The sequence below is a fragment of the Chinchilla lanigera genome, unplaced genomic scaffold (assembly GCF_000276665.1).
Source record: "Chinchilla lanigera isolate Chin_1 unplaced genomic scaffold, ChiLan1.0 scaffold00102, whole genome shotgun sequence".
Taxonomy (NCBI): domain Eukaryota; kingdom Metazoa; phylum Chordata; class Mammalia; order Rodentia; family Chinchillidae; genus Chinchilla; species Chinchilla lanigera.
In genome coordinates this window covers 2,093,852-2,108,518 of record NW_004955503.1, presented here as the reverse complement: position 1 = coordinate 2,108,518, position 14,667 = coordinate 2,093,852, and the positions used below count along the sequence as shown (strand labels likewise).

Sequence of the window (14,667 nt, the reverse complement as noted above, 5' to 3'; positions counted from 1 at the left end):
TTAATACAAGTTCTTCTCAAACTCTTTAATGAAATGGAATGCGAAGGCATTCTTCCCAACTCATTTCTGGAGGCAAGTATTATTCTGATACCAAAACAAGAGAAAGACCCAACCAAGAAAGAGAACTATAGGCTAATCTCCCTAATGAATATAGATTCAAAAATTATCCATAAAATACTAGCAAACAGAATACAACAAATCAGCAAGAAGATTATACACCATGACTAAGTGGGATTCATACCACAAATGCAGGGATGGTTCAATATACACAAATCAATTAATGTAATACACCATGTTCATACAGCCAAGGACACAAATCACATGGTCATCTCCTTTGATGCAGAAAAAGCCTTTGATAAAGTCAAGCACTAATTCATGAGGAAAACCCTACTAAATATAGGAATAGATGGTCTTTACCTCAAGCTGATCAAAGCCATCTCTGATAAACCAACACCTCACATCATTCTAAATTGTCAAAAATTGAAAGCTTTCACTTTAAAATCAGGAGCAAACAAGGATGTCCACTGTCACCACTCCTACTCAATATAGTTCTGGAAATATTAGCTAGAACAATTAGACAAGAGAGAGAAATAAAAGGAATAAGGGTAGGAAAGAAAGAAGTGAAATTATCATTATTCACAGATAACATGATACTCTACATAGAAGACTGGAAAAACTCCACCAAAAGGCTCATGGATTTAGTAACTAAATTCAGTAGTATAGCTGGATACAACGTTAACACTCAAAAATCAATAGCATTCCTGTACACAAGTAACAAATAGACTGAGAGAGAAATTAGGGAAACCACAACTTTCACAATACAATGTAAAAAGATGAAATACTTAGGAATCTATCTAACAAAAGAAGTAAAAGATCTAGACAGTGAAAATCACAGTACTCTGAAAAAAAAAAAAGATTGAAAGGGATATCAGAAAAGGGAAAAATATTCCTTGCTCATGGATAGGAAGAACCAACATTGTGAAAATGGCCATACTCCCAAAAGTATTCTACAGATTCTATGCAATCACAATTAAAATACCATTAGTATACCTAACATATCTGAAGAAAACATTCCTAAAGTTCTTCTTGAACGAGAAGAGGCCTAGAATAGCAAAAACAATCTTGGGAAACACAGAAAAGGCAGGAGGATTACAATTCCTGACTTGAAATTATATTACAAAGATACTGTGATAAAATCAGCAGGGTACTGGTACAAAAACAGACCTGAAGATCAATGGAACAGATTAGAAGATGCAGATACAACTACAAACACACTCAGTCACCTTATCTTCGACAAAGGGGCCAAACATATTCAATGGGAGGGAGATAGCCTCTTTAATAAATGGTGCTGGAAAAACTGGCTTTCCACACGCTGAAGACTAAAACTAGACCCATGTCTTTCACCATGCACTAGATTAAAGTCAAAATAGATCAAAGATCTAAATATTAAAAGAGAAACACTAAGTTTATTGGAAGAGAAAGTAGGTAAAAATCTTGATGACATTGGGGTAAGCAGAGAGTTCTTGAACAAAAACCAAACTGCATGGGAAATACTTCAAAGAATCAGCAACTGGGATCTCATCTTATTGAAAAGTTTTTGCATATCTAAAGAAATCATGAGCAGAGTAAAAAGAAAATTCACAAATTGGGAAAAAAAACCATTTAGCCAACTGTCCCTCAGACAAAGGACTTCTATCTAGGACATATAAAGAATTTTAAAAAATCAGGCCTCCCAAATGGGAAGACTCAATCCAAAAATTGGCATCTGAGGTGAACACACACTTATCTAATGAAGAGATACTAACGGTGACTAAATACATGAAAAAATGTTCAATCTCATTAGTCATTTGAGAAATGCAAATTAAAACAACACTGAGATTCAATCTCACCCAGAAAGAGTGGCTGTCATCAAGAAATGAACCAATAACAAATGCTGGAGAGGCTGTGGGGAGAAAGGAACCCTACTCCATGGCTGGTGGGAGTGCAGAATGGTGAAACTACTGTGGAAATCAGTTTGGAGATTCCTCACAAAACTAGGATTAGAAGTCCCATTTAACCCAGCTATTCCCCTTCTGGGTATTTTCCCAGAAGAATTAAAGACATCATACCACAGCGATATATGTGCACCCATGTTTATGGCAGCACAATTTGTCATAGCTAAATCTTGGAAACAACCCAGATGCCTATCCACTGAGGAATGGATAAAAAAGATGTGGTATTTTTATACAATGGAGTATTACTTAGCTATTAAAAAGATAAACTCGAGGCTTTTGTAGGTAAATGGATGCAACTAGAGACCATACTCATAAGTGAAATAAATCATACCCAGATGGGTAAACATCATATTGTCTCCTTGGCGTAGGAACCTGAAAGAGTAGGTAAAACTCAAAATGTACAGTAGATGATAGGAAAGAGAAATAGATTGCTCAAAGCAAGGAATGACTGGGATAGGGGAAAGAAGAAAAAGGAAAGAAGGAAGGCAATATGTATATATGAATAGCTGCGATGACTGCTGATGTCTGATGGTGTAGTGAAATGAACAGTTAATCCTTACAATTTTTCATATTCTGATCAATTTTGCATTCTTGTTTCTGGTGGTCTGAGCAACTTATTTGAAGGTAACAATATGGAATGGAATTACAATGGTGAACTCTTGTCTAGTGAAACTCTGCATTATCTCTAATGTTTTATTGAAGAATTATTTTCTTATTCTCTTTAATGGTTTGAGCAATCTTTCATTCTTACACCTGGTAATCTGAACAATGTAGTTAATGATAGTGATATGTAATGTAATAACCACTGTTGATTTGTATTATTTTGTCTTGAGACCCTGTATCACTTTGAATGTTCTTGCTTTGATTTATTTATGTTCGTAATACTGGTGTGCTGCTACCGTTCTATTTTTGGTTTGTTTTTTTCTCATTTACTACTCTCTTTAAAATAAAAAAATACTGCCAACCATGGGAAGTAACCACTCATCCAGTAACATGGGCATTTTCTCTTTCAGTCAATCTTTTTTTGATTTTTATATTTTGTATTATTTTTATCTTTACTTCATCAGTTTTTCTTTCACAGTTTGCTGTCCCTACTTCCCATTTTTATTCATACTTGCTTTCTTTTCTCTCCTTGTAACTTTTCCCCTTCTAACAAGTTTTCTGTTTCTTTTAATTCTTTCTTTCATCTCCTGCTTTTGCTATTTATTTTTTTTCTGGTTCATCCTTTCTAGCCACTATTCTGTCACTATTAATTTCATTTTACTCTGCAGTAGGAACCTATATCTTATTTTCTCTCTTCCTTATCAGATCCCATGTATTAATTTTTGAAATTTTCCTCTTTTCATTTTCTGGTGCCCACCCCTCAATCTTTACTAGTCTAACTAGTAAGATAAATGAATCTCTATATCAATTGTTAAATTTATGCTACTGCTGTTGAATATTGTGGTATGGTTAGTAGAGCTAAAGTTCCATTTAGTAGATATGTAGTATAGGACTTGTGTAAGTGAATATTTGGTTTGTCTAAGTGTTCATACCATAATTATATTTTTTCTATGGACAAGAATGGTACTTTATTGGTCCTTAGGGGTTATCAATATTAAATCCCCTGAATATAAATACACAATCCCAAAATGGGCATCTGAGATGAATACCTACTTCTTGGAGGAAGAATACAAATGACATATAAATATATGAATAATGTTTAACATCACTGGTCATTCAAGAGATGCAAATAAAAACAATGCTAAGATTCCATCTCATTTCAGAAAAGATAGCTATTATCAAGAAATCAATCAATAACAAATGCTGGAGGGGCTGTGAGGAAAAAGAAACACTTCTCCAATGTCAGTCAGAGTGTAGACTCGTGCAGCCACTGTAGAAATCATTAAAGAGGTTCCTTGAAAAACTAGGAGAGAGGTCCCATTTGACTTAGCTATTTCCCTTCTGAGTATCTTACTAAAAGAATTAAAAACATCGTACTATAGTCATATAAACACACCCGTATTTATAGTGGCACAGTTTATAATAACTAAATCTTGGAAACAACCCAAATCCCCATCAACTGAGGAATGGATAAAAAATACATGTTTTTTTAATACAATGGAGTGCTACTCAGCCATAAGCAAGGATAAACTTGAGACATTTCTAGGTAAATGGATGAATGTTGAGACCATTCTCTTAAATGAAATAAATCAGATATATGTGTAAATATCAAATTATCTCCCTTACAATGCCTTGTAAATAAGGAGGAGAAAAGGGGTTAAAGGGAAGGGAGAGTATTGGGAAAAAAAGAAGAATCAAGATATATCATATACACATACAGATTCTGCATGATGACTACGATCATTATGTATACCTAGATTGTACCAATACACTTAATAAAAAAGAAAAGATGAAAAAATTCAGTCTTTATTTAATATGATAATTGATGTTGATTTTATTACTATAGCCAAGGTGACACAGCTGTTATTATTACTTGGTTTTCTTGACATGCCAACATCTAGATTGCTTTGGGGTCATTAACAATACCATGGCCCATTCTGGGGGAATTAGATACTGAGCCAAATATGCTGCAACATCCCACCTCAAGTAAATGGAGGTGGTTGGATCATACAACAAAAGGAAAGGCCATGAGTTATCTAGGCATAGAGGACTCCAGTGAAAGAGTTCTCTATACTAGAAAGAAAACTTTCCACAAAATAAACACATAAGCCTCAACGCTAAACAAGCAAACAAAAATAGAAACATGAGAAGATAATCCAATAAAGTGTCTCCTAGAACTCCCAAGTCTCCAAAAGGTGATCCATGGGACATCAAGGGAGAGGAAGCCAAAGTCTCACACCAGAATTCTTCAGAATAGTATCAGGGAAGATTACAAAACAATTCAATAAGGCATCTGAGAGCCTCACAGAAGATAGACTGTAAGTAATAAGATATTAGGCCAATTAAATAAAATCATGAATAAGTCTACAGAAGACACTACTAGAAGTAATGAAAAGCTAAAGTAAATGATGCAAAACATGCATGACTAGCAGAGAAACAATTAGAATCCACAAAAGAACCCTAAATTGAAATTCAGGAGATTAAAAATTATATTGAAAGTATTGGCAACAGAAGTAACCAGGGTGAGGGTAGAATACTAGAACTAGAAGACAGACCTGTTTTGGGTGACCAATTAATGAGAAACATCTTAAAAACCACAAAGGAGTATTAAAATGAATTCAAAAGCTCCTAGAGAATATAAAGAAAACTAATTTAAGTTTAGTTGGAACTAGAGAAAAATCAGAAGCTAGCACAAATGGCATAAGAAAATGGCTTATTGAAATAGTAGCCAAAAACTTTATGAATAAGGCAAAAGAATTTAACAGACAGATAAATGAGGCATATAGAACCTAAATAGCCACAATCAGAATAGAACTTCTCCACAATGCATCATAGTTAAATATCACTGAAGAACAGAATTTTAAAATCAGTTAGAGAAAAGCAATGAATCACTTATAAAGGACAACCCATTAGAACTAAAGCAGACTTTTTAACACAAAACTGAAAGGCTGGGAGTACTTGGAGTGAATTTTTTCAATAAGTCCTAAAAGAAAACAATATTCAATTCAAACTAACATATTCTGCAAAATTATCTTTCAAATTTGATGAAAAAATAAATAAAATACTTTCATGATAAAGAACACCTAAAGAAAGGCAGGACCACCAAATCAACACTCCAAAAATTTCTCAAAGATATGCTAGAAACAATCAATGAAGCTAACAACTAACACAGCTCTAATAGAATGAATACACCACATAGGGGGAACCATTAATTTAGAAGGAAAAAATAAGGAATCAGCACAATAGGAGAATAAGGCAATGAGAGGAATAAGTCAATACCTATCAGTAATAATGCAATATGAACTTGCAATATGAATCGCCTCAATTCTCAATGAAAACACATGGATTGACAGAATGGATTGAGAAATAAAATCTAGTGGCATGCTATACATACAAGACATATTTAACACAGAGAAACTCATAGACTACAAATCAAAAGAGGGAAAACAACAGCCCTTGCAACATGAATCTGAAAGAAAGTAAGTATAGCTATCTAATACTCCAACAAAGTGAACTTCAAGCTAAAACTCATGAAAAAAAAGCCAAGAAAGTCACTATATGTCGGTTAAGGGACCAATCCAACAGGAAGATGTAATATTTATTAACATATATGAACTGCACAACAGTGCAACCAAATTTATAAATACATACTGATGGACATAAAAGAACAGATAAAAATAAACACAATTATAGTGGGATTCCTCAAAATCCCACTAACACACAAACAGATGAATGAGGTAAAAAAATCAGGGAAGAAATATCAGAGTTGAACAAAACCTTCAAACATATGCACTTAATATTTGTGTACAGTGTTCCACCCAAAACAACAAATTATGCACTCTTTTCAGCAGTATATAGCACCAAAATAGATAATGAAAGAGCCATTAAATCAACTAAGTAAATATAATGAACTTAAATTATACCATGCATATTATTAGACAATACTCCAATGAAGTTAAAAATCAATCAAAAAGAGAACACAGAAATTATGCACATGCGTGGAAAGTAAACCATACACTTTTAACTAAACAATGGATTACAGAAAAAAGTCAAAGAAAATTCTAGAACTAAATGATAATGCCTATACAACAGACCAGAACATATGGAACACAATGAATGCAGCCCTAAGGGGGAAGATTGTTTCTATGAAAACCCATATCTGAAAAGCAGAGTGAGCCCAAGAAAGTAATCTAATGATGCACTTTAAGGTAGTAGGAAAACAAGCACAAACCAAATACAAATCTAGCATAAGGAAGGAAATTAAGAAGGGTAGAGCAGAAACCAATAAAATTGCAACAAAAATACAAAGAATTAATGAATTGAAGAATTGGCTCTTCAAAAATGTAAACAAAATAGGCAAATCCTTAGCAAATCTAACCAAAGAGGAAAGACCCAAATAAATGCAGTTAGAAATAACAAAAGGTGAAATGACATGAGAACTGCTGAAATAAAAAAAAAAATCTCATTAACAACTAATTCACAAACTTGTACAGCAAAACATTAAAGAATTCAGTAGAAATGAATAGATTCTTAGATACATATGAATTATCAAAATTGGCCTAAGAATATTTTAAAAACCTGAATAATCAACTAACTGGCAATGAAATTCAAGCAGTAATAAATTACCCACCAACTAAGAAAAACCCAGGTCCAGATAAGTTCACTGCTGAATTCTACAAAAACTACAGAGAAGTTCTAATTTCAATACTCCTTAAGTTTTTAATGAAATTAAAGGAGAAAGAGTACTCCCAAAATCTTTCTTGGGAGCTACCATTACCTTGACACTGTTCCAAACATAAAACAGAATTATATAGCAATTTATTTAATGAATACAAATCCAAAAATCCTTAACAAGATATTGACAAACAGAATGCAACATATCAGAAAAAAATGATCATATATTATAACCAAGGAGGCTTCATCTCAAAGATGCAAGGATGATTCAATATATGCAAATTGATAAATGTCATTCATCACATAAATATAAGTAAGGTCAAAAATCACATGATCACATCAGTAGATGTAGAAAAAGCCTTTGGCACAATTGGACTCTTTTCTGGATAAAAATACTGATGAAAATAATATTGAAGGACCGTATTTCTCTGGTAAAAGCTATTTATGAGAAACATTGTAGACATCATATTCAATCGGGGAAAACTGAAGAATTTTCCTCTACAATTAAGAACAAAACAAAAATGGAGATTATCACCACTTTCTATTCAATATAATCCTTGAAATATGGACCAGAGCAATCAATGAAGAGAAATAAATAAAAGGAATCTGTATAGGAAAGGACGACATCAAAGTATCATTATTTATAGATGACATATCTTTTATTTATAACACACAAAATACCTTACCAAAAGGCTCTTAAAATTAATAAAAAATTCAGTAATATAGCAGAATGCAAAATTACCCCAAATCACCATCATTTCTGTACCTGAATAATGAGCCCACTGAGAAAAAAAAAGGAAAAATACCACTCAAAATAAGATGAAAAAATTAAATATCTAGGAATTAATCTAATGAATTAAATGACCTGCACACAAAAAATCTTCAGTCCTCTGAAAAAGGAAATAGGAGAGGACATCAGAAAATGGAAAGATATTCCACGGTCCTAGACAGATAGAATCAATATAGTCAATAGACCTATTTACATAATTGACATACAAATTTACATATTTACTACAAATCCCAAGCAAAATTCAACAGGATTCTTTGCAGATAGAACAGGACAAAACAGTTCTAAAATTCATAGGGAACAAGAAGAGACCCAGAATACAAAAGCAATCCTGGGTAAAAAGAGCAAAGGAGGAGCATCCTGATCTTAGACCTGAAGTTATATGACAAAGATACTGTAATAAAAACAGCATGATAGTAGTACAAAAACAGATATAAGGAGCCAGTGATATAGCTCTGTGACGCAGTGCCTGCCTGCCAAGTACAAGGTCTTGAGTTTGATTCCTGGTAGCCACCCCAAAAAGGTCATTGTATTTTTCCAGGCATGGTGGTACACACATGTAATTCTAGCACTTTGGAGGCTGAGGCAGGTAGATCGTCACCAGTTCAAGACCATCCTGGCCTACAAAGTGAGCTCAATGCCAGCCTGGAATGTTTTTGTCTCAAAAAGACAAAAACAAAATAAGACAAACAAATAAATAACCAGAAAACAGATATGAGGATCAATGGAACAGAGTAGAGGGTGTATAAGAAATCCCAAATACATTCAATTACTTGCTTTTTCACAAAGGGGTCAAAAACAAAAACAGGAGGAAAGAAAGCCTCTTTAATAAACTGTGTTAGGAAAACTGGCTATTCACATACAAGAGGCTGAATTTAGACCTTTAGTTCTCACGATGTATTAAACTAAAATCAAAATGGATTAAAGAAGTAAGTGCTAGACCAGAAGCACTTACCCTGTTGGAAGACAAACTAGGTGTACCTTCTGAAGTTATACACATATGCAAGGACTTTCTGAACAAAACCCCAGTTGCATAGTAAATAGTTCCCAAAATCAACAAATGAGAACATAGCAAATTAAAAAGCTTTTGCATACCAAAAAGAAACAACCAAAAGAGTGAAAAGGCAACATCCAGAAAGGGAAAATATTTCTTGCCAGGCATTCCTCAGAATGAGGACTTGTATGTAGAATATATAAAGTATTCAAAAAATTAAGACCTGGCCCAAAAAAGACCTAATCTAAAAAATAATGAGCAAGTGAAATGAACAGGCACTAGGGATGTAGCTTAGCGGCATAAGTGCTTGCCTGGCAAGTCTGAGGTCATGAGTTTGATTCCCGGTACCGAAACAACAAAAAAACAAAGGGAAAAAAAAAATTCTTAGAGCTGGGCGTGGTGGCGCACGCCTGTAATCCCAGCACTAGGGAGGCTGAGGCAGGAGGATCGTTGCGAGTTCGAGACCAGCCTGGGCTGCAAATTGCGCTCAAGGCCAGCCTGAACTGCATAGCGAGACCCTGTCTCAAAAAGGAAAAGAAAAAAAAAAAAAAGAAACGAACAGGCACTTCACAGAAGAAGAAGTACAAATGGCAAATAAATATATGAAGAAATGTCCAACACCACTGGCCATTAAAGAAACACAAATTAAAATAAACAGACATGCCATCTTAATCCAGAAAGAATGGCCATTAAGAAATCAAATAATAACAGATGCTGATGAGTCTGCAATGAGAAACAAAACTTTCTACAATGTTTCGGGAATGTAAACTAATATAACCACTGTTATGATTTATGTCTGGATATAAAGCCTCATGTGTTCATGAGGGGCAGGCTTTTTGGAGATAGCTGAATCTAGAGTTTCTGATTGGTTCATTGTCTAGTGCTGGGATTGGGAGTGTGAGTGCTACACTCACCCTAGGGTGGGGAGCCTGAATACAATATAAGGGAGGAAAAGAAGCTTGCTTCACCCCTTTTTACTTTGTTGCCTTGCTGTCTTCCACTGTCATGAACTGTACCTCTCTGCCATGCCACCTTGCCTGGGAGCCAGCTGATTATGGACTGAGACCTCCACAAACTTTGAACTAAATAATCCTTTCCCCGTTTTATTGGGTGTTGGATATTTTGTCTCAGTAATGACAGAAAAGTAACTAAGACAAGTACTGTGGAAATCAGTGTAAATATTTCTCACAAAACTGAAAGCAGAAATTCCAAGTAACCCAGCTTTTCCCTTTCTAGGTATCAAAGGAGTCAAAAATATCTATGGTTTGTGTCTACATGTACCCCCAAAGCCTCATGCAGTCATGAATGGCAGGCTTTTTTGGAGGCATCTAAATCTATTTTTTTTCACTGAAACAATTTTTATTCCCAGTGTTTAATTGGGTATGTACACAGGCATGACACAGGTTTGGATTCAGTAAGTCCTCATAAAGAATTATATTCTTATAAAGAAGCCAGTTCCATCCAGGTTCTACTATCTACACACCTTTGTTACAACATTTATATCAAATCTGGTATCTGAAGAAAAGATACACATAGAATATGTTCATTTAAGTTATGTATTTTACAGAAAGATTAAAAATTCAAGTCACACAAAACTCAAAAATTGTATTAAAAGTTTGAATATAAAACTCAGCTCCACCTGGAATGACTAAGGACTGGAAATTCTGTGTCCACCTGTGTTAAAACTAGTAAATGTAATGAAATTTGTTACTGATAAAATGCATTCGTTTATTTGATGCAAGTTGTGTAATTTTAATGGCACCCTAAAAATCAAATGTACTTTCATGATGAGGCACTTTTGTTAGTGATGAAACCAAAAGAACAGATTTGGTGCACACTAATGCCAGCACTCTTCTTCAGTAAGTTGGGGTATAAGCTATGTAGTAAGTTGCAACAAAGACCTTGCTCATTTGTGCACAGCTATCCAATATGCTTTTATATATATAGATATAGATATAGATATAGGTATATATTCTTCTGGCTGTAGTAATGCACTGTAAAGCTATTTCACAGTGCAAAATGATGAAACGAGCCCAAATGAAGGCTGCATAATAACAATTCTGGTACAAGAAAATATTTACAGAGTCACTGGAATGTGTAACAGTAGCTTTGTATTTGCTAGAGTGGACATGCCCCAGGTTAAAGATAGGGATGAAACTGTGCCTTACTGCTGGGGGTTTCGGAGAGTCTATGAGGATGGGCGTCAGCTGCAGAACTGGCATTCTGGCTCGTATTCTGGAAGCTTTCTCCATTGATTTGGTCAGGTGACTGTGGCGGTGTGGAAAAAAGGGGCCGACTGGCTGAAACCAAGGTATTGGAAGAACTGCCAGGGTCGCGCTGAAACGACAAAGATGTGTCGGTCGCGGGTGTTTGTGCGGTGCTAGGTTTCTCCGGCGGGGGCTCTCCCGTCTTTCCTCGGCTTGGGTCAGACTCACTGGTGCACCAGGGTTCGCCGGCCAGCGAGTCTGAGATTGAGAGGTCCTGGGCTGAGCATTTTGGTTTTAACCGATTCACAGCTGAAAGTTCAGATTCTCTCTCCCCACTGTGCTCCTGTGCCTTCCAGAAATTCAGAACGCTGATTTCAGTAGCATCTCTGTGCCCTCCTAGTGTGTGTCGACGTTTGATGTTTTTCCATTTAGCAGTCTCGGGGTTTGTTTTTTGATGTTCTAGTCCAAACATATCATCAGCAGGTGCTCTGGGTCTCAGTTTTAACCGATCTGCTATTTTTGTTTTCCAAGTGGGTTCCTGCTTTTCAGATTCATTTCTGGTTGGCGGTAGCAGACTCCCAGTGGATTTTCCTTTCTTCATGACATCAAACACTTTAGTTATTCAAGGTGTCTCTTGGCATCTCCCAGACTTCCACTGTCTGACTTCAATCTAGCAGACTTTTCTCTGGACAGTGTATCACATTCAATAAGTTTGTGTGAACTAAAGAGCTGCCTGAGGCTATCTAAACTGGGTGTTAAACTCCCCCTCGGTACAACTCACTTTGCTTCCTTCGGAATTTCTCCGGCTTGTCTTGGTAACCTCTGGCAGCTTCCCTTGGAAAAGCCTCTCGGACGCCAAAGCTGTGGGGAAAACGAGAAACTCGCTCTCACTGTCTGTCTCCACGGGCCACCCTTCGCTTATCAGCTCACTGCGCTAGTCGTCAGCCTCGTCTCCCTTGGTTTCCGCCACGGACTGCACCTCAGGGCTGAGGAGGATGGAGTCCAGGCTCGTCACGTATGTGGTAGACGACGTCGTGAAATAGTCTGAGGTGATGGTGCCGAGATTCACCAAGAACTCACTGTGTTTCGTTTCTGGACTAGTTGATTACTTAGTGGAAAACCTTGCCAGAGAAGCCTGGGAGGACAGGCTGAGCAAAGTTAGACCCAGCCTCTCCGGAGTGGGAGGCATCGGAAAGCACCTACGGCTCTCTTTCAGTATGGTAAAGCGACAGCTCAGACTGGGTGACCTGCTCAGCTTCGAGCTGTGGGGCGGCGACGGCTCCTCAGATGCGCTGCTCTCTTTGCGCAGCAGCGTCTTTTCTTTTGATGCGCTGCTCTCTTTCTTAGCTCTACTTTCTTTGGCAATGAGGATCCTCTGTTTTCTGCCTGAAGTCTCACTTTCCTTTTTGGACTCTTCTTTAGTATCACCATGACACTGTTCCACATTTTCCTTCTTAAAAAATACACTGTCCAATTCATCTTCAGAGCTACTGGGTTGTGCCTTTTCTTTTGGCTTTTTCCTCTTGCGACTAGCAGCTGCAAAGACAGAGGATACAAGCAGTTCCCTGCTATACTGATCCTTCCCATATCCCCAAGAACCCTTAGATTTTGTTGAGTCACTAGTAGCTGAATCTGATACATCTCCAGGGGACACGCCTGTCCTTCCAGTGTTGGTGAGTAAGTGATCTATGTTTGGCACTGGCTGGGAGTCTACTGTGTTTTCCTCCTGCACTGCTGTAGGAGGCTCTTCAGCACCTTCTGTGAAAAACCAGTCATGGTGCTGGATGAGTGTCTCTGGAATCTTGTACTGGTCTGGCTTGTGGATGACCATGTGTGTCATATTCTCCTCTGATGTTTGAACTAGAGCTGGGCCAAAAAATGATGGCCAGGTTTCTTGGCTCCATCTTATTTTTTTCTGAATTTTCTGCCACTGTCTTCAGATGAGCTGAGAGAAACTTGAGTGTTTCATAATGATGCTCGGGCAAATCGTGAATCTATGAGTCTCTTTAAGGTTTTCAGTCGATCAAGAGGATTCTCTTTACGATTGGCTTCAATAAAGTCAGCATACTTATCATTTGTGAAGAGAGGCTCAGGGAGTTTTCTGAAGAAGGGTTTTAGTAAACTGCTTATCACATTCAAATCCTGTCATTTATCATCTTGGTTATCAACGTCAGCCATTTCCTTTTTGAGTTTTTCTTGCATACTTGAAATCCCTGCATTATTTCCAGGAACTCTGTAAATACCTGTATATTCAAGACCTCATTCTTCAACTAATTTGCAACATATGTCAACTATTAATGGAATATACCGATTAGTATGAGCTGGTGGGCAGTCATCCAGTCTGACACCGAATGTTCCTGTAGCAGCAGGCTTTTTTTCAAACGTCTTTCTCATGATACTTGGAATGCCTTTCCTCCATGTGCCTCTGTCTTTTGGGGGACTGATATCATCTTTACTGAGAAGTTCCCTTTTTGACTCTTCCTTTAGGGAGTGTGGGCTTTGAGTCTTTGTCTCTGATTTACCACCAGGCAAACTTTGCCTGATGCTGAGACTCTGGTGAGGTGTTTTTGGCAACTGCTCTGCTTTGCTCATCAAACTGTTATATTCTTTTATTCTTTGGCTAATGAGATCTCTGCTAGTAACTCCAGTGTCCTCTTCATTTAGGTTGCTATTTTCCTGGATAGTCTTAATCCAGGCTAACGTGTCGTCTCTGTCCTTGGCCTGAAACAGGCACTCGCAGTCGGATGTGGTAAGTCGAAACACGTTTTTCCTCTTGGTCTCACTGTAAGAAATGTCTGTTAGGCAGGCATTAACGCTAGTGGGCTGCTCTTCCTCAGACAGAGTTGTTTGCTCTCTTTTATCTTTGTACAAGTAGAGTGAGTGGCCTCAAAGTACAACATACATCTGTTTCCAGGACCGAATACTTCCACCAACTTGCTTTCCCTTATCAGTGATGAGTGGTCGGAACTGGAGCCACCCTTCCTTGGCAGCATCACTGAAAACCTCTGAGGAAGAACCTTTCCTGGACCTGGAGTCTTCTGATGACTTCTGGCTGTCCATTATCTTGATTCCTTTCAGGCTAGATACATGCTTGAAGGATAATTTTGCATCTTCTCTATAATCATCCAGACATTCATCAAATGATTTTGATCTTTCTGTCTTTGAGCTGGGCTGGGCGTTCAGGCTAGGAGGTCCCACAGATTCTTGGTCATGAGAGAGCTGGTGTCGAATTACAGGGGCTGAAGTGGTGAGGCTGGGAGGAACTGTTGCTGTGGGGGGGACTTGGGAGGCAGAGGTCAAGATGACAGCAGAGGCAGGGATGTGTGCAATATCATGGTCAAGGCTAGGGCTAGTTGGTTCATCTATAAATGGGATGGAAGCCAAGGAATCACCAGGCGGGCTGGTACT

At 37.3% G+C, this 14,667-nt stretch overlaps 1 protein-coding gene across 1 annotated transcript in view; it reads right to left on the bottom strand.

Moving 5' to 3' along the window:
- Nucleotides 1–11,043: 11,043 nt before the first annotated feature.
- Nucleotides 11,044–14,667, bottom strand: part of LOC102008750 (rho GTPase-activating protein 21-like) — a 6,932-nt gene continuing 3,308 nt past the window's right edge. The window contains 5 exon segments of the mRNA XM_013505847.1: nt 11,044–11,898; nt 11,901–12,024; nt 12,026–13,135; nt 13,137–13,256; nt 13,258–14,665. Of these exon segments, the coding sequence (XP_013361301.1) occupies nt 11,192–11,898; nt 11,901–12,024; nt 12,026–13,135; nt 13,137–13,256; nt 13,258–14,665 (3,469 nt within the window). The 3' untranslated portion in view covers nt 11,044–11,191.